Genomic DNA, 18,652 nt, shown 5'->3' with positions numbered 1-18,652 from the left:
CACTCCTGCATAGACGCATGCAGACACACATTCACTGATTATGGTAAATTCATAGGGTTTCCTACTCCAGGAGTGGGTGGGATATTATGCCAGACAGATGCTGAGTCACATTACGAGGGCAACTGGAGGGTGGGCGGACATGCAGGATGTGCCCGCTTGAGTAAATGTTCGACAACAACCACAAAATCCTCTTTACCTTATATGCAAAAAGTGTTAGATCAAATTATACTGCATAGCCTGTACGTAGAAGTCTAAAACTGTTTTCTATAAAAAGTATTGTTTGTCGGTACTTGGCACACATTTAGTTGACCAAAAACTAGTTTGTAATACCTTAATATTTAATATTCTGCTCTGCAAGCAAAACGTTTAACATGTCAAAGAGCATGTATGTTGTCAGTTCAGAGTTGTGGCTGGTCATTCAATCCCCCCAAAATTACTATGATCAGTTCTTGTTTCATGTGATCTATTATTAATATAAAATATGACATAACTTAGGCCTAAAGAGGTCAGGGAGAGAAGTCTGTCTGCAGTAAGAAACTGTAGCCACCGCTGTTGAACATTTGTAGAATGACAGATTTTCTCTAAAGAAGCCAATACCCACTATATATACTGTGTGTATGTACATCTTGAGGAACCAAACCGTTACACAACATACAGGTGGAAATTGATGTCAGGGATGCGTCATTGGATGGAACAGCCTAGTCTGCTATTTGTTTATCTGACACCTGGTCCAATGACGCCTTTGCCTTGTTATTCCTTGTTTATATTCAGAGGCAGCAAAACACCTGACTGATGCCGTAAGCCAACTACATTGGTCATAACATTTACATTTATTCATTTGGCAGACTCTCATAACAGGGTCTTTTTACTGTCAACTCAATCAGGTACAACATAAGTGCTTCAGGGGTTAGAGTCTTGTAAAAAAAAGACAAGGATTAAGAGACTTTAAAGCAAAACCCACTCACACAAACTCAGTGAAGTGCTTGGTTGAAGTGAGCCAAGTTCCTAGCATACTGTGTAGGTTCCACTGACACAAAATGGACACATTTAGAGGAGTTTACTAAAGACAGACTATTACATTGACCTAGCTCTATAGGCAAATGTATATGGATGATATACTGTATATGTGCATAGACCCACATCTGGGAAAACTGGAGATGAGTTGATTACCTTTTAATACTGATGAAGGCTTTATTGAATAAATTGTCAACATACCCTATTCTTTGATGGAAAAATACTCCCACTCATGGGCAATACATTACCCACTCAAGTTAAGGGCCAGATGCACCAAACGACTACGACCACACAAGACATCTTAGACAATATTACGTTCCAACCCTTTCTATAGGTACGGAACAGCAGAACACTGGATTCATGACCGCTACTAGAACATGCTGTAGGATTGAGGTGAGGGCTTGAATGACACTGGAGTCAGGTGATGTAAGAGCTGGCAGAAATGTATTCAGGGGCCAGTTCTTTGTACGTCGCTAACTCAATTAGAGCTAGCTCGATTTGATTATTGATGATTTGTAATGATCTTGTATTGTTCGGTTCTTCGACGCTCATCCGGGACTTTCTGTCATAGCAACAAGTCTTTTTATTTAGCTTAATCGTGCTCCAGGAGCAGGCTTATTTTATGTAAGACATATTTGATTGTGGCTTCAGAGGTGATAAAGGAAGTCTGTCAGACATGTAGCTATCGTCCGTTTTTACAACAACCTGTTGTGGAAGGAGAGAGAACCCACCTGGGAACCTCCAGGTCTGGGGAGGAGATGTGCGGTGCCCCATGCAGGGAATCAAGCCCAGGGCCTTCTTGCTGTGAGGTGGCTGTGCATCAGGTTAAACAGGGCTGTATTGGTCTAGACAATTCTTCTGCAGGTTGCCAGGAAACAGTAGGTACCACTTTTGCAGCGGTGGAATAAAGAATGACAACGTAAGACACATTGTTGGCGGAGGACAAAGGTGGACAACACAGATAACAAATGATTACTTGTTTTGAAGGAGAGTAACTTTAACCAGAGACAGAATCAAATTATGGGATAGGTTTGTTTGAGATTTCTCTTGAGATGGGAGGGAGACAGCATTGTAATCTTTGCAAACTCTGGGTATGGTTAAATTTTTAACACCTTTTTCACTGTATTGGAGAGCTAGTATTCTGCTTCTGGAGTGGTGGATGCAATCACAGATTCTTTCAAAAATGTAGACTTTGTAGAGCAGTCTTATGTCACAGCTTAGACAGTATGCCACCATACAGAGCGGTGGACTAACTACAAGTGGGCTAGACCAGGCCAAGGCTGGGCTCCAGTTCAGTTCAGTTCAAAACTAAAGGAAACTACAGTCACTCCTTTTAATAAAACAACAGTACAACCAAGTCATCACATCAAAAGTATTTCATCTGGGGAATTCCTGTATAAATCCACCCAGAAGCCAAATTTGGCAAATCTTTACATCCATTGTTATGCATTCAGTTAGTGATAGTTGACTTTGGAAACAAAGGTGTCCATGAGTGATTTTAATTTCACAAAATGTGCAAAGGCTCATGGGTAATCACTTGGATTGTCTTAACCTTACTATACCGAACCGAGCAGTGTGCCCTCAGTGTTTTAGTGACACACACATTGGGCCTGGGATCGATCTGTGTCTGCCACCAGTGGGCTAGCCAGGCCCTCGGGCTGTTCCCTGGCAGATACAAGCACATGTATGTACTATATAGACCACTAGCAGCACACTGGCTCCAGTATCCACACACTGAAACACACTGAAATAGACAGAAGATTCAGTTCGATGGAAAATAACTTTAATAAAACTCCTATGAAAACTAAACCAGCGAAACAATAAAAGCCTGTACATTTGACAAAATCCAGTGTCTGAGTTGACTTGTTGAAGGCTAGCGGTGCGAAATACAGCAGCATCACAAGTAAAGCCACAGTGACAACATTATAGACTTTGGGCCCCAGGGATCATCATACTTATATATATGTATATATATATATATATATATATATCTATCATATGTACTCATGTACGAATATTGCACAAAACACAAATGCAGATGCTGTAGGAGCATCCTGTCAGAACCAGGAAGTAGTTTAGAATCGCAGTGTCAGGCCCTCTGCTTGCAAACCCCCTCCCACACGTTGTAGAAACTCCAGCCACACCTGCTGACTTTAAAACGTCAAAGGAATCACACTGAGAACGGCACATTATTTTTGCATTGACATTCAATTTCGGAAACAGAATTAAAACACAGTAAAAACATACAAACCAAATAACTGTTTTGGTCCAACAAGGCATTTTTTTATGCATGAGTCTGTGAGTTGTTTCATAGTGTGAGTGGGTGTTTGGTGCTCTCAAAGTCATGTCTGACAAACTTTAAGCAAGGCAAGCTTTGGAGACTGCGTGGTTTGGTTAACCGTTTTTTCAGCATCCAACCGATAGAGAAATGGAACCCCGAAAAGTGAAACAAACATTTTCAACAAACACAATTGTTTTTTTGTTTAACTTTAAAAACACTCCTGCTATCACTCTTGTACTGTATAAAAGCTCACGTGGTTACTGTCCAGTTGGCCTTTTAGCCTCAGAACTGAGCTCTAAGCTCTCGCTCACTCATCTTTCTTCTTCCTCTAAATGAGCATCCCATCTCTTCTTACGATCACTCTCTCTTTCTTAACGCAGTCATAAAGTAGTCTGGCACATACATCTCTGAAACATTACAATCATAAAAAAAAAAAGGCAAACCAAGAAAAGGAAACGAAAGAAAAACGGAATACAATCTTCCCACAGTAGGCATGAGAGGGAACGTCCAATAAGAAGCACTTCTGCTGGGCGTGTGCACATTTTGGCGCCGTTTTAAGACATGGGTGAGACATGCGGCTTCTTCAGTCCTCAACAGCCCCTCTTTGTCTGTGCTGTCAGTCAAGCAGTCACGGGGCCTGGGATTGGTCGACCTGGGTTTGGTCCAATCATGACCGCCCCCTCCCCGTACCCATTCTCTCAGTTCCTCGTGGATCCGACCATCCTTTTCCCTGGACTGAGGGACGGGGGCGGTCCATTTGCAGGGGATGAGGGGAGGGAGGGGCCTGGTTCTACGGTTCCACCGGCTGTTCTGGCTGTTCCACGGGTGCTGTGTGTGTGTGTGTGTGTGCAAAGCTCGCGATCAGCTTTACCTCAAATCCAGAGATATAATACGTGACCAAGTGAGCGGAATGGGATTGGTGGACAGGTCAGTAGCAGGGGCCAGACGGGTGACCATGAGGGGTGGAGGGAGTAGAATGTCATGCCATGGGGAGTTGTGTGTAAGTGTGTGTGCATGAATGTTGTACAGTATCTCTGTGTGCAGCGTTTGCAGAGTGTATTTTCAGATCACATACGCAATCCTCCTCTAGATTCCCTTCTTGATGTCCTCTTTGTCCTCAGGCATACCAAGGACAAAACCACTCCCCCCCCTCTGGGTTCATCCAGCACCGTGGCACTCTTTACATCACCCCCCCTCCCCCCAAGGTATCTCTGCTTTAAGAGCGGTTGTCCTTGACGACGTTATGGGCCATCCAGTTGACCTTGGTGGTCCAGCTCTCTCGGAGAGCCTCGTCAAACTTCTGGCGGAACTGTTTGAGGGCCTCCTCGTCTGTCTTACCCAGGGCCAGAGAGTCCTGGGAGGGGGGGGAGCAGGGGGGGAGCAGGGGAGGGAGCAGGGGAGGGGGGGGGGGGGGCAGGGGCAGGGGAGGTGAAAAAGAGAGAGGGGTCAATTCTATTACATCTTACCATGCCGTGTTAAGCCCGGTAAATAAGTGGCTTTCATCTGTGTGCACACAGCCCATCCTGTCGTGATTGAACGGGCGTACCTTCAGGTACTGGATGTCTTTGACCGAGGTGAGCTCAGGCAGGCCGGCCGTCAGCATGAGGGCGAAAAGAGTGATGAAGAGGTTCCCGTTTCTCCTCAGGATCAGGTAGGCGTCCTCACAGTACTGACGAAAACTGGGGGAGACACGCACGCACGCACATGTTACAGTCAATTGTGACAGCATTCCAAAACCAAATGCTGCTAACCTTTCCAACCAACCACAGAAACAGGATTCTTTCCATAAGCATGATATTGGCTTCATGCGAAACAAACTCTTTAGGTCAACCCACAGGCTCACTAAACCAATCAGGAAGGATTAAGGTTACTTGTGTGTGTGTGTGTGAGTATTGGCCCGTGTGGAGTACGAGTTGAAGGGCTACCTGCCAAACTTCTCTGTGTTGCCCGTTTTGCCCTGCTGGATGACATGGATGAAGTCATGGGTGAGGATGAAGGGAACACGCTCCCTCTTTATCCCAAACTTGGACTTGAAGTTCCCTAGGATGTGGCCAAAGTCTATATGGAAGAGCTAAGAGACAGAGGCAGAGGTCCAATCAGTGAAGACCATGGGTAGAAACATGTCAAGGAATACATATATCAAAAAGGAACAATTCAAATCACACAGACTAAAGAATAAGAAGCAGATATTAAACATGTTGTCCCCCATCAGTGATGTAGTCGCCACCTTGGGTCAGTCAGTGACCAGACCGCCCCCTAGTGGCACAGAGTCAACATTACTGCGATGACCGAACACACACACACACACTGAGATTATTCTCAGGACAGTGTGTGTGTTTCTACTATTCCCCACGACAGTGTGTGTAGTACTCGCAAGAACAATGTGTGTGTGGTATTTCCAGGGCAGTGTGTGTGTGTGTGGAGTATTCCCAGGGAGTAACAGTGTCACCCACCTGGCCTGTACTGCGAACCATGATGTTGTCACTGTGGCGGTCTCCTATGCCCAGGACGTAAGTGGCTACACAGTAGCCTGCACACGACAGCGTGAACTCTTCAATGGCTCGCTCCAGAGCGTCCCTGTACAACACACCAGGGCCAAACATGAACCTCCACAGAGTTGAAACTGAAGCAGGACGGTTATCAGGTCAGGGGTCACTCTCTCTCTCGAGGATATGCAAGGTGTTCCAGACTGTTCCAGTCCGGAATTATTCTTAGTGTTGGTTTTAATATATCGTATTCATACAGGCTGAGGAGGAGCCTTAAACCAGCTCAAAATGTCCAGGAACGTTCCAGACCATTCCTTGTTTTTTCACGAAACGTTGAAATGGTTTTGTACAACTCATACACCCTGCAGTTATTCCTCCCGTAGCCCCCATGATACACCCCCAACTGAAAGCCGACCCAGATAAAGCGCTGGCCAAGCGTGTCGTTACCCCGAGTTCTTCTCCTTGAGCCAGTTGAGCAGGGCGTCCTTGTTGAACGCCGCCGTCGCCGCCACGTTGCTGCTCGTCAGCTGGATGTTGGCGATGGTATCTGCCGACGACACCACCTCGATGAGGCCGGAGCGGTCCCCCGTCGCCAGGCAACCGTAAGGCACGATTCTGAACGCCGACAAACACGTGTGAGCAAACGCGTCCCATGTCAGAGCGAAACACCTTCATCAAACTACATCGAGGACTTCTTTCATTTGTACACATTTTTATTTGATTTAATCGTATCGACACAGAGAAGAACACATGTAAAAAGGAGCAGACACAATCTGACCCTAACCTTGTCTTCCTCATCAACAGTACCAGTATCCTTCTTGAGACTAGTGAGTTGATTATCCCTTACGTTCTGCTGCTAGCAGAGATCAGGGGGTTAAACTGGGAAGCCGGGGTGTGAAGGAGGATTCTGCCAGCAGCAGATGACTGGTGATGAGATCCACATGCGGATCATGTTGAACACGCTCTCCGACATGTGACGCTCTGGTAAAAAGTCGTAATGGAAAACAATCCCCCCCCCCCCCCCCCCCCCGCCCGCCCTTACTGAGGCTGGCTGTGTCTGGGGTTGCTGGTGTAATGAGATGAGACGGCTCGAAGCTTCATCATCGACACCAGGAAGGTGTTTATCCGTCCCGATCACGGTCAGATGCGTGTGAGTATCAAACTGCCGTGATTAAACCCCTTGGCTGTCACATTGGTTCCATATCAGGTTTACCCTGGATGGAGCAACTGTCGTCCACGTATCCACCAGGGGGCGTGGTGGACACCTGACAGGGCGCACTCCTGGAAGCTATCGCGTATGACTGTCTCCGAGCCCCGTGGGCACATGTTCTAACGGGTGGAACGCGTGTCGGATGTGTGTAAAAAAGGACGCGCGCGGAAATTTGCATCGTGTGGAGTACACGTGCTAGCGGGGGGCACTGCGGAACTACCCACCAGCCACGTATCAGAGGCACGCACACACACACACACAACATGTTGTAGTCGTTCGAACATTGGCCTTATCTTCTGTACCTCCTCCTCCTCCCCAGACTCCAAGAGCTTCATCTCCTGCAGAACCTTTGTCCTGGTGACCCTGAGGCTTGCCTTCCAGCTCAACTGTCAAAACAAGCGCTCCACTGCCTCGCTCCAGATGTGTGTTTGTGCCCGAGTGCGTGCGTGTCAGAGAGTGTTTGCATTTCAAAGCGCATGTGTGGATCTGATTAGGATGAGAGGCGACTAGTGTGTGTGTGTGCGTGCGTGCGTGTGGTATGGATATCGGGTGTGTTGAGAAGTGAAAGGTTAGTCTAGCAGGGGGTGATTTAGTGACCCTGCCGCCCCCCCCCCCCCCCCCCCCCCCCCCCCCACTCTGTTCCCCACAAAAGTGCTTCCTCTTCCCTACTGAGCACAGGAACAAACAAGACACCTTGCTCATCTTCACGACACACACACACACACACACACACCTAAGGTCCAGGTTTGCTTCTTTCCATAGAAGGTCCATCAACCTCAGGATCTGAAGAGTCAACATGTCTTGTCTCAGATCTGGGGAGAAAGAGAAGGAAGGCCGTAAAAGGAAGTCGTTACATCATTTCCGTCTCTCCTCAATCCAGTTCCCCATGACCCACTTCTCTAGCCAGGCTACTCTCTCTCTCTCCAGCGATCTGTCAATCTTCCCACGTTCACATGTTTCTCCATCATGACCCACTTTTACCCTTTCACTTCCCCTGTAACTCCCCCCCCCCCCCCCCCCCTGACTCCTCATCCTTCCTGTCCCTCCCTCCCTCACCGTCTCCGTTCTTGTAGATGATGCCCAGGCTGTCTCCTCCCAGCAGCTTGTTGTTGTAGACGATCCACAGGGGCTTCATCTTGGAGTCCATGTACCGACACTTCTCCACGCTGACACGCGGCGGGGGGGGGGGGGGGGGGGGGAGAACGAAGGGGGGGGGGGGGAGAGGGAGAACGAAGGGGGAGGGGGGGGGGGGGGGGGAGAACAAAGGGGGGGGGGGGGGGAGGGAGGGATGGATAGAAGGCAGGGGGTTGTAGGGGAGGGGAGGGAAAGGAGGAGGCCGTGAAAGGGAGGAGGAGGAGAACGGGAGGAGGAGGAGAACGGGAGGAGGAGGAGAACGGGATGAAAATGAGACGCGGCACAAGAGGGGTATAGAACTGAATACAAGATGAGAAACGTGCATTTGCAAAGAAGGACAAATAGTCGGGTCTAAGAAAACACTGAATCCTCTGCTCTCCATTCCCCTCTACCTTTCCCCCTCCCTCTCACCCCATACCCCCCCATCTCCTCTCCCCCTCTCCCCCTCCCCTCACTTGATGCCGGAGAGCAGGATGCTGGGGTTGAGCGGGGAGTGCAGGTCGGACAGCGTCTCCGTGTAGCCACTCTGCCTCAGGCAGGTCATCATGGCCTCCTTGGTCAGCATGGCCTCCTTGGTCTTGCTGCGCGCGTTCTTGAGGGTGCCCAGCCGGATCAGCTCGTTCACGGACTTCAGCTTGCTCAGGGCCTCCACCTGGAGCAGGGGGAGGAGGAGGGGGGGGGGCGAGAGAGAGAGAGAGGAAGAGAGAGAGGGAAGAGAAAGAGACACAGAGAGAGAGGAGTAGAGAGAGAAAGGAAGACAGACAAGATGAGTCAAAGGTCAGTCGAAACTGTCAACGGTAAACAAGCACATTGTGACCCCCCCCCCCCCCATCTTCCTGAAACATCCCCACAGAGGGAGCTCTCCAAAACAGGAAGTGAAGCACTGACGGACAGCTGCAGACAGGGAGTGGAAGGAAGTGGAGCTACTACAGGGGGGGGGGGGGGGGAGCGAGGTCAGAGGTCGCTCTGCTGTCACTCTGCCTCTATAAATAACCCCTGCTCCTGGCTGGACTGGTCCCAGTGCGCTGCTACAAGGACAGAGGACAGGGTGTGACAGGCTGGTTCACAGGTCCCCTCATGTCAGAGGTCTTTAGAAGGACCCACTCTTCTTGTTTTTCATATCACGAGTTAAAAGTGTTAATGTTGACAAAGTCACTCAATAAACAACATCTTTAGGATCACTGAATACTCATAATCTGTCGGCAAAGTACGCTTCCCAGGGCATGTCTTCTGGTCAAGGTTTTTTTAGAAGGGGGGGGGGGGGAATTTGAGTTAAGGTGTGCCAACATTCAACTTCTTCAAATATTTTCAGAAAATCAAAGACAAACAGCCTGGCACTGCTTGAGGAGCAGGAGGCCACTTCCTGTCCGTGTCTGAAGAGGTGAGAGAGGTGAGGTGCAACTACCCCAGACTAGGGAGGCACCGAATCTAGGATTCGGTTTTGGAACTCGGACGAATATTGGGCTTTTTGACGGGGTTCGGATTCAACCGAACCATAGATTTTTTTTCCCACCGAATTCGAACCCTACGCTTGCACAATGCGCGCTACGCTGGTCGACATTATGACGCCGCCGTTGATTACAGGCAGGTTTTTACATAGGTGGACTGTTCAATGCAGTAGGCTAAGAGAAAGTGGAAATGTTTGCAATACCGATTTGTCTCGTGGTGGCAAGGACCCTAAACAATACACAACATGTCCGCTGTTAAAACAGTTACGTATGAAACATCCGAAAGAAATTCAAGAATTCTAAAAGGCTAATATTTTGGATATTGATTGGATCTTGAGATAGGATAAACACAGGCATGGTAATTGTCAAAACAGTTTTTCCCACTTGTCTTCCTGGCATAACGTTGCCTATTTTTTCTTCTTCTTTTTTTTTTTTTTTTTTACAGTAAAAAAAACAAAAAAAACACTGCTGTAGACGTTGTTTACTTCATTCATGTGCTTACTGTGTTAACGGACTGAGGATGGGAGTAGGATTCGGTATTCGGTTTCGGCCAAATCTTAACTAGTGGATTCGATATTCGGCCGAACCCCAAAAATCTGGATTTGGCGCATCCCTAGCCCAGACAAACACGAAACGCAACTGGAAAGCGTGAACGACAGGCAGACCACAGCCCCTACCCAGCACCATGTAGAGGTTACACAGGCTCAGATGGCAGGCTGATGTGTGTGTGTGCGTGTGTGCGTGTGAGAGAGTGTGTGTGCGTGTTAAAGTCCTACCTGCTTCTTCAGGACCTCGATGTGAGGGATGCTGCCTCGACAGTAGGCTTCCAGGATGAGGGCAAACTGCACACACACAGCCGGCATGTGGATCTCTGACCTGCAGGGGGAGCCACTGTTACTCTGCAGCTCCACACGCCACACACACCACACACACACCACACACACACGTGTGTCACCGCTACCTGAGGTGCCAGAAGAGGAAGTGTCCTATCTTGCGGTTGCCCTGGGCTCTCTCCAGCAGGAAGCGTGTGAGCGCACAGTCGTAGTAGGGCTCGTACCTCAACACCTGCACCAGCTGGAGCAGGTACTGAGACAGCTCCTCGTCACTGGGAAGGGGGGGGGGAGGGGTTCGAGGGGGAGGGGGGGCCATAGTAGTGGAACGTGAGTGAAATAAGGAAACTGAGCGGTTCACAATGAAAGTACAGTGATTTGAAGTTTCAAGTTCAAGCCATTTGAAATGCTTCTCTCCTGCTTGTCTTTCCCATCCTTGCCTGTCCTAGAGGCCTATATATACCTAGGATAAACCATCTCAACCTACCTAAACCTACAATAAATAATCTAAACCTATAATAAATCAATCCTAATCTAGTGTGTGTGTGTGTGTGTGGGAGGGGGGGGCTACCTGATCATTCTCGATCTGTCTACTGTGTGTGTGTGTGTGTGTGTGCAGCCTACCTCATCTCTCTCAGGCAGGCCACAGCGTACTCCCGGACGTACTGGTCAGGATAGTTGAAGTCCAGCAACTCCAGAGCATCCCGAGGACTCAGCTTGGGCCAGATCTGGAGCAGGGCCTGCAGCTGTGTGTGTGTGTGTGCGTGAGAGAGAGAGAGACAGAGAGTGTGAGATTGAACGAGTTTGCATGCTTACACACGCCACCATAAGACAGATGTAGAAGTACACACTGGTTCGTCAACACTGACTTTAAGACTGACTCGGAGCTTAACCGCTTCAGAGACTGGCGGCTCATTGAGCAGAAGATGTTAGCGTGTGCGCGCTGTCCTGCTGACCTGAGCCATGTCCTCGTGCTTGCTCCACTTGACTGAGAGCAGCAGCTTGGGCAGCGACTGGGGGAAGTTCTCCATGCAGTCGTAGCGCAGGGTCCAGATCAGGTCCTTCTCGTTCTCGCACAGCTGGGACAGCGGGTCGCGCTCCATGATCTCCTTCAGCTCGATGTGGAACTTCTTCCCTCCGCGACCCTGCGGAGGCAGAGCGGGGCGCAGTGAGGGCCGGCGGCCACGGGGGGGCAGCGCAGGACAGGGAATTTAGACGCGTGCTGCGAGAGATGGATCGGGCTGCGACCGAACAACGTTTTGAAAAGACGAGTTTCTTGGTTGAGCTGTGAGTGGGTTGGTGCCAGTCTCTCATACACGCATGCATGGACTACATACAGAACTGGACACGTGTTTGGCACATGTCCTGGTCCTTTGCCCTGTCTGCCTGTCTGCCTGTCTGCCTGTCTGCCTGTCCACCAACTGCCCTGCTGCTCACACTGCTCTGCGAGCGGGCAAGCTCTGGCAAGCCCTCTCTATCACATGGTGTTCTAGAACTATCCGTCCTCTCCCCGGGCGCTCTCAGGGAGAGAGGTGGGAGAGGACAGGAGAAGAGAGGAGGGGAGAGGAGAGAGAGATGGGAGAAGCGTGAGGAGAGGAGGAGAAAGGGAAGGGAGGGAGGGCGGAGAGGGAGACTGTGCGTCTGGCCTGTTTTGATCTGGGACACTGATCTGGCTGGGCGAGGCGTTGTGTCGTGACACCCTGCCAAAACCATCAACCGGGTTGCTCTGGAAACTGGACCCCAGCGAGATCAGGATCTCTGACGCAGTTCGTTTCTTCGGGAATCGTCCGTCTGACCGTGTGCAGTGTGTGGGTGTGGGTGTGCGCGTATGCGTGTGTGTATACAGGTGTGAGGTTAGGGTTAGTGTGGCTGGAACTCCCTACCATTGGTGAGCAGTCACTGGATCCGGCGATATCGGCAGCTTTCTCTAGTATCTACAGAGAGAAGAACACACACGCGTTTGAAGGTAAGGACCAAGCTAGACTGTGTGTGTGTGTGTGTTTAGGTTAAAGAGCGTATCATACACACTGCATGTATAGAACACGAGAGGAATTCATGAAAGGAAAACAACACTACACTCCTTGGGACTTTGCCAAGTTATGAACAGGACCAAGTGTTGGTTTATGAGCCTGGTAGTGTGCTCTAAGGCTATAGACAATGTCTGCATAATGAGTGTGTGTGTGTGTCCTGACCTTGTCAAAGGGAGGGAACACAATGGGGTGTGCACAGTACTCTGGGAAATTGATATGGAGCGCTGTGGCGTTTTCCGTATAGGGGTTGGTCTGGATAGTCCCTATGGGGTTCAGCATCTCTTCAAGTTCATCTGAGGAACGCACGCGCACACACACACACACACACACACACACACACACACACACACACATGCTGTATGTAGAAGCTCAGGAATGAGTGCACAGCGTTTGCGGCTGAAGACACACCTCGTGTGTGTGTGTGAGCGTGTGAGCGTGTTCTCACCAGGAAATGAGGACCAGCTGTGCAGGATGATGTCTCCCGTCTTCAGCTGTCCTTTATAGTCAAACACCATGGTGTTGACCCAGGCCACGGGGTAGTGCTGAGGGGCACACACAGGGGAGAGCCATCGTAGCCTCAGAAAACACCCACAAACAAGCGTGCGCGCGCGTGCGTCACGTGTCCCCTCCTCTCACCACTTTGCCGGCCTTGCGGATGGTCTGGTACTTGTTGGGGTGGGCGTTCTTGGTGGACTTCTGCTTCTTGACCTTGTCCATGACGGCGTAGACGGCGAAGCAGAGGCGGGCCATGCGCGGCAGGTCGCTCACGGCGATGTCGAACTCCAGCGTGCCGCTCCACACGTGCTCCGAGCGCCCGCCGCTCTCGCTGCTCACGGCCGGCTTGCACAGCAACTCGGTGCCGTGGAACAGGCCGGCGCGCACCTGGACCTGGGGGGGGGGGGGGGGGGGGGGGAGGACAGGGGTGAGTGAATAAGAGGGAGTGACAGAGAGAGGGTGAAGAAGGAAGGCGAGGGGATAGTTAAGGGAGAGGGGGGAGGGTCATAACGGGCATTCATAAACGAGTGAGAGTTTTCTGGAAGGCAATGCCTGTGGCGAGCTAGTAGGGGTCAAGGTTGGGAGGATGGTCGCCGGGGAGGTCAAGCCTCGAGGTCAGCGTGCGAGCAGCGTGGGATTACCTTGGCGGTCTCCTCGGCATTCACCTTGCTGCCCTTGAGCAGGACGATCTTGAAGGGCGAAGGCACGTCCCAGACACACGTGTGCAGCTGCTGTTGAACACAGAGAACGCAAGTCGCTCTGATCACTGGCTGAGAGTATGTAGCTACATACCGTACACTTAAATCTCCACACTCCTCTTTACGACTGTGCGCACACACACACACACACACCAATGTTGGCAAGCGTAGACACACACACACACACAAGTGAAGGTCAGGGCGGTCAGCCTGGTGTGAAGCAGAGTAGATTTGCTAGGGTCAGCAGCACTGGACAGGAACAACACCACCACATGACTGGTTCTGGGCAACATCGACATGACTAACCAGCACACTTCCTGCTGCTCGCTCACTCACTCTGTGTGTGTGTGTGTGTGTGTGTGTGTGTCAGATCATGTGAACCGGTGCATACATACATAGCATGGGTCCCACTGAAAGAACATGCATCTATATATAAGGATGATTTCCTGTGTTTGTTTTTGCATGTGCCTGTATAGGCATTGCACATCTTTCTGTCCGGGTTTGATAGTAGGTGTGTGTTTACTGGCATGCGTGTGTGTTTCATATGGTATGTGTGGTTCATACATGTTGTGCTGTGGGTTTGTGTGCTTCTTCCTGCAGCCCTACTACAACACAGTCTCTCCTCTCTTCTCGAGCACCGCTCGACTGAAGCTCAAAGGAGAAAGAACACGTCGAAGAGTGGAGTTTCTTATTGCGAGGCGTCTTCTCACTTCTCCTTTCATCGCCGTTTCTGTCCGCAAGACGTCCCAGCCCGACCGCAGTCGCTTTCTGTTCCATTCAGCGCTCTGCTCGTTCTCTTCGTATGGCCACAACTCCCATTTGGGCCCCTGTCCTTGACTTCTGTCATGTCCTTGTATGCCCGCGTCCCGTCCTTGTTTGTCGGGGGACCATAAATTCTCTTTTTGGCTGTCTTTTTCACTGTTCTAAAGTTTGCATTCGTAGAAACCCCCTCCCCCCAAAATCAGAATATGGTTATTATGCTGTATGCTAGCCTCAAGTTCCTGCATGCTGGCTACATGTTATGGTATGCTTGCTTCCTGTCCTAAATTGTCAACGACGTAAAAACACACGGATGAGTCAAAGATAGAAATTGACTCGCCGATCCACACATACTTGTTTTGATCTGAGGGGATAAAGTAAACCTACTGATGAATGAACGCTGGCTTATTTGCAGCTGATCCACACATCCATGGGACGCTGTTGTCATGGTACCGGACAATCACGCGCTCGGGAGACCTCGCTAACGAGCCGAGGGCCAATTAAAACCTCTGACCTTTTCCACATGAAACCTCATCAAAGAGACATGTCATGGACCACCTGTGGAAGAGCGGCTAGTGATGTCTGATCAGAGGAGGGGGGGGGCGGGGGGGGGGGGGGGAGAGCCACTCGAAACCCCTCAAAAGCGTGACATCACAGCTGACAGGAACACAACTGGTCAACACACACACACACGGGTGCACACACACACAGATGGATCCGATGGCGTCTCTCTCTTTTAGACTGACCGAGACGGCCCTCTTCTTGGGGGGCAGGGGCACGGGGGGGTTGGAGCCCTTGCGGTTGACCACGGCTCCTATGGCGGACAGCTCCTTGTCGAACATGGCCTGGACGGAGCTGACGTGCACCAGGGTTAGGTGGGGGCACTCCTTCGTCTGGGCGCACGTGCGGATGTACTGTGGACACACAGAGGGCGAGCACACGGGCACAGTCACATGGCTGCTTTGGGAATATTAGGGCCCAGAAGAAACCCAGACACAACAAGGAAGGAACGTTAACAGCTGGAGGGCCGAACACGGTGTGTGTGTGCGTGTGTGTGTGTGTTGACGGCTGCCAGACTGTAAAGACACATGGTGTCTGCAACAGGCTTCTGGGAAAGGGCACAGCCAGAGCCTGTCTCTTCACAAGCTGCAATATTCAGTGTCTGCTTCAATGAACATGGACACACACACACTATTATTAATGAGCAAATACTGGGCCATCAGCTGACCTTGTATGGTCCATTGACTCCAGTTTAGGGATTAACACAATCCTCTACCTTGACCACAGTCCAGAATAACCTTGAAACATGAACCCTGGCCGGGACTGTTGAGCAGAGTTTGGTTATGTGAGACTCACTTCATTCAAGATGGACAGGTTAAAGCCCCTTAGAAAGACTGAGTGTTTGCATCTCCACTGAAAGCCTTGTCGATGTAGATTGTTGTCAGTAGACTTTACAGTATGTGCTAATGGGTAAACGAGCTACCATATCATTATCAAGACTCTTGGAGCTCTGGAAAAGATTTAGCTTCCCTCCACTACACTCAACTGCAGGCCGTTATTCCCCGTGGAAAGTGGAGACTTGTCGCTGCCTCACATTCACGGTCTAAAGTTGTGCATCGGGTCTCCCTTCATACGTCACTGCCTCGGCCCCAGCGTCGAGCTGATCTCCACCCAGATGCGAGAGCGCACCGCCCGTCAGCGGGGACAGCCGTGTACCTTGTAGTTGACCAGGGGATGGTCTCCACACAGGAACTCCAGCTTGCCGCTGACCCTCAGGACAAACTGGCCCTCGTCCGTGTCCAGCTGCTCCTGGGGGTCCATGCCGGGCCCGTGGGTGCTCAGCCACTTCCTCAGGGCCTGCTCCACCATCTCCTTGGGCGTGGTCGACGACGGCACCTTCAGACTGGCCGTGTCCTGGTGGGGGGGGGGGGACGGGACGACAGAGAGACATTTGAGCGTACCCCTAGATCAAGACGTTTTGAGAAGCGTGTGGGGGGGGGGGGGGAGGTTCTTCTGCCTCAATTTGAACCTAAATGCGATTATTTTGTCGTTGTCAAAAAGCCAACAAACGGGCGACGAAGTGAGGGATGTGACGAGAGAGAGAGAGAGAGAGAGAGAGAGAGAGAGAGAGAGAGAGAGAGAGAGAGAGAGAGAGAGAGAGAGAGAGAGAGCGAGCGAGATGGCTAAAGCCAGGCGAGCGGTAGATTCAGGAGAGGGATTACAGCGTAGCGTCTGTCTGCAGCCACAGGGCTTAGCGCGGAGAGCCACCCAGACATGCAGGTCAGGCCTCATTCAGCTGGAGCGGCCCTCCCTCCCCGGCTCTCATCTCTCCCCGGGGCCAGAGAGTTCATGTCACAGAGGGCCGTCCCCGCTCGGCCTACATCTCCCAGCATGCTCGCAGAGTTCACCTGGCAGCTAGGGGCCTCGTACAAACGGCTTACAGGAACCGTTAGACAACTGTGCAGTTGATATCTCAGCACAACTGCAGACACTGTAAGGTAATACAGTGAATTAGGACAAACTTAGCATGCTGTACACCATACAAATGCCAGCACCCCTGAAACCATGATGTATTTCATGACTAAAAATAACCTACCCAACTAAAACAATCGGGTTCAGGAAACAATGTGCTCCGAAACGGCCATAAAAACCTTGCTTCCTGTGCTTCATGTGGCTTATTGTGTCTGTGGTCTTGAATACACTTCCGGCCAATGACCACTTCAGCAGAGAGACACGTCAGATGGCCTCATCGGTGGGTGTGTGTGTGTGCGTGTGCGCAGGTGTGCAACGGATCTAAACAGATCTAGACGAGATGGACAGAAGGAAAAGTGAGTGGGGCGACCAAATCCATGGAGATAGTGACTGTGTGTGCGTGTGTGTGTATACGCCGCGTATGAGTGTGTCCGCTTTATATCCGCATCCATGCGTGTGTGCGTGTTTGGTGAGAATGCCACGACCGTGCTGATGGTGGTGACCTACTTTGTGCCCCCACTGACTGGCAGTGGCACGGGCCAGTCACATGGTCAGTCACATGGTCAGTCACATGGCCAGTCACATGGCCAGTCACATGGTCCTAGTGATAGCTCCACCCAGCAGACCTGATGCCGACACGCTGCTCTGAAGAGAACACATGAACCGTGGGGAGCCGCTCCTCGTCCTGCACTTTCTGCAGCTGAACTGAAGCAGTCGTGTTTGACCGTGTCACCTACTTGTCTCAGCGTACTTGACGGCTGCTGCACGCGGAGTCGTTTGTGTTCATGTGTTTGTGTGTGTCGCACAACACCCATAGTTACCTGGGACTGGTCAAAGTGGATGGTGACTTTGAGGCCGGCGTCGACGGCTTGCTGCTTGTCTCCCAGCCCGTTGGCCCCCCCGGCCCCGGCTCCGGCCCCGTGCTGCTCCAGCTGGGGGGAGAAGCAGGCCTGCAGCCACTCGCTCCAGGTCATCATCTGCACCTGCTGCATCTTCTCCTCGCTGATGCGGAACATCTTGCTGCGGAAGTCCTTCACCTCCTGGTCCTGCAGGGCGTCCAGCTCGTGGAGGCCTGGGGGGGGAGAGAGGGAGCGAGAGAGCATGACATCACGGGGGCCGCTTCCTGTAGCACCAGTAGCCTCGAGTAGAAACGGGCCGGACCCTTCGAGGGCACTGTCGGGGGAGCCTCAACTCCTTTTTTAGTATGGCGTTAGAGCACTTCTTTTCATTTGTCGTGTTTGTACAATCGACAAATGAAATGAGTTGACGTGTTTGTACAATCCTTTCCTCCCGCCCTGTTTACACATAGGACCTGGAAACAGCTATCCCGGGTGATCGACGGCCCTGGGATCCTGCTGGGCCAAACATCCAGTCCACTCTGTTTACATCCAGAAGCCCTCCACCCATGCAGCACCGGCACGCCACAGACACTGTTTGACTCGAAGCTAATCTATAGTCTACAGTGTTCAACACTGTGGGTCAGGGCAGGACTAAATCCCAGACTGATGATATTGAGCGAGTTGGCTTTGCGCCGCAGACACTTAATGGTCTGGCTAATCCAAACAGCGGGTTGACATTTCAAACCATTAAACATTCATATGACTCTCAGCCGCTGGACTGCATTAGCAACAGAGAGGGAGGATGTCTGTGTGTGTGTGTGTGTCTGTGCGCACGTGTGTGTCTGTGTGTGGCGAGGACGCCAACAGGGGCATCGCCCGGCGACCCCCCCCCCCCCCCCCCCCCCCCCCGCCCCCCCTCCTCATGAGCAGCGCTTGCTGACGAAAGCCTTTGAAGG

General features: G+C 51.1%; 1 protein-coding gene across 4 annotated transcripts in view; it reads right to left on the bottom strand.

Moving 5' to 3' along the window:
* Window positions 1–2,775: 2,775 nt before the first annotated feature.
* Window positions 2,776–18,652, bottom strand: part of pik3cb (phosphatidylinositol-4,5-bisphosphate 3-kinase, catalytic subunit beta) — a 40,260-nt gene continuing 24,383 nt past the window's right edge. For 3 of the 4 annotated variants that reach the window (XM_047035208.1, XM_047035207.1, XM_047035209.1), the window contains exons 5-24: window positions 17,679–17,929; window positions 16,102–16,299; window positions 15,132–15,299; window positions 13,570–13,659; window positions 13,070–13,321; window positions 12,879–12,975; window positions 12,596–12,726; window positions 12,287–12,337; window positions 11,360–11,548; window positions 11,028–11,149; window positions 10,535–10,678; window positions 10,350–10,449; window positions 8,581–8,777; window positions 8,048–8,157; window positions 7,725–7,803; window positions 6,229–6,396; window positions 5,749–5,872; window positions 5,221–5,366; window positions 4,842–4,974; window positions 2,776–4,649 (exon numbers count right to left, since the gene is read on the bottom strand). In XM_047035208.1, coding sequence (XP_046891164.1) covers window positions 4,512–4,649; window positions 4,842–4,974; window positions 5,221–5,366; window positions 5,749–5,872; window positions 6,229–6,396; window positions 7,725–7,803; window positions 8,048–8,157; window positions 8,581–8,777; window positions 10,350–10,449; window positions 10,535–10,678; window positions 11,028–11,149; window positions 11,360–11,548; window positions 12,287–12,337; window positions 12,596–12,726; window positions 12,879–12,975; window positions 13,070–13,321; window positions 13,570–13,659; window positions 15,132–15,299; window positions 16,102–16,299; window positions 17,679–17,929 — 2,888 coding nt within the window. In that variant the 3' untranslated portion in view covers window positions 2,776–4,511. The remainder of the gene's footprint in view (window positions 4,650–4,841; window positions 4,975–5,220; window positions 5,367–5,748; window positions 5,873–6,228; window positions 6,397–7,724; window positions 7,804–8,047; window positions 8,158–8,580; window positions 8,778–10,349; window positions 10,450–10,534; window positions 10,679–11,027; window positions 11,150–11,359; window positions 11,549–12,286; window positions 12,338–12,595; window positions 12,727–12,878; window positions 12,976–13,069; window positions 13,322–13,569; window positions 13,660–15,131; window positions 15,300–16,101; window positions 16,300–17,678; window positions 17,930–18,652) is intronic. The other variant, XM_047035210.1, reaches the window with a different exon arrangement.

This window comes from Hypomesus transpacificus, chromosome 15 (assembly GCF_021917145.1).
Source record: "Hypomesus transpacificus isolate Combined female chromosome 15, fHypTra1, whole genome shotgun sequence".
Lineage (NCBI taxonomy): Eukaryota > Metazoa > Chordata > Actinopteri > Osmeriformes > Osmeridae > Hypomesus > Hypomesus transpacificus.
The sequence above is the reverse complement of the archived record's forward strand: the minus strand, read 5'-3'. Positions and strand labels throughout refer to the sequence as shown.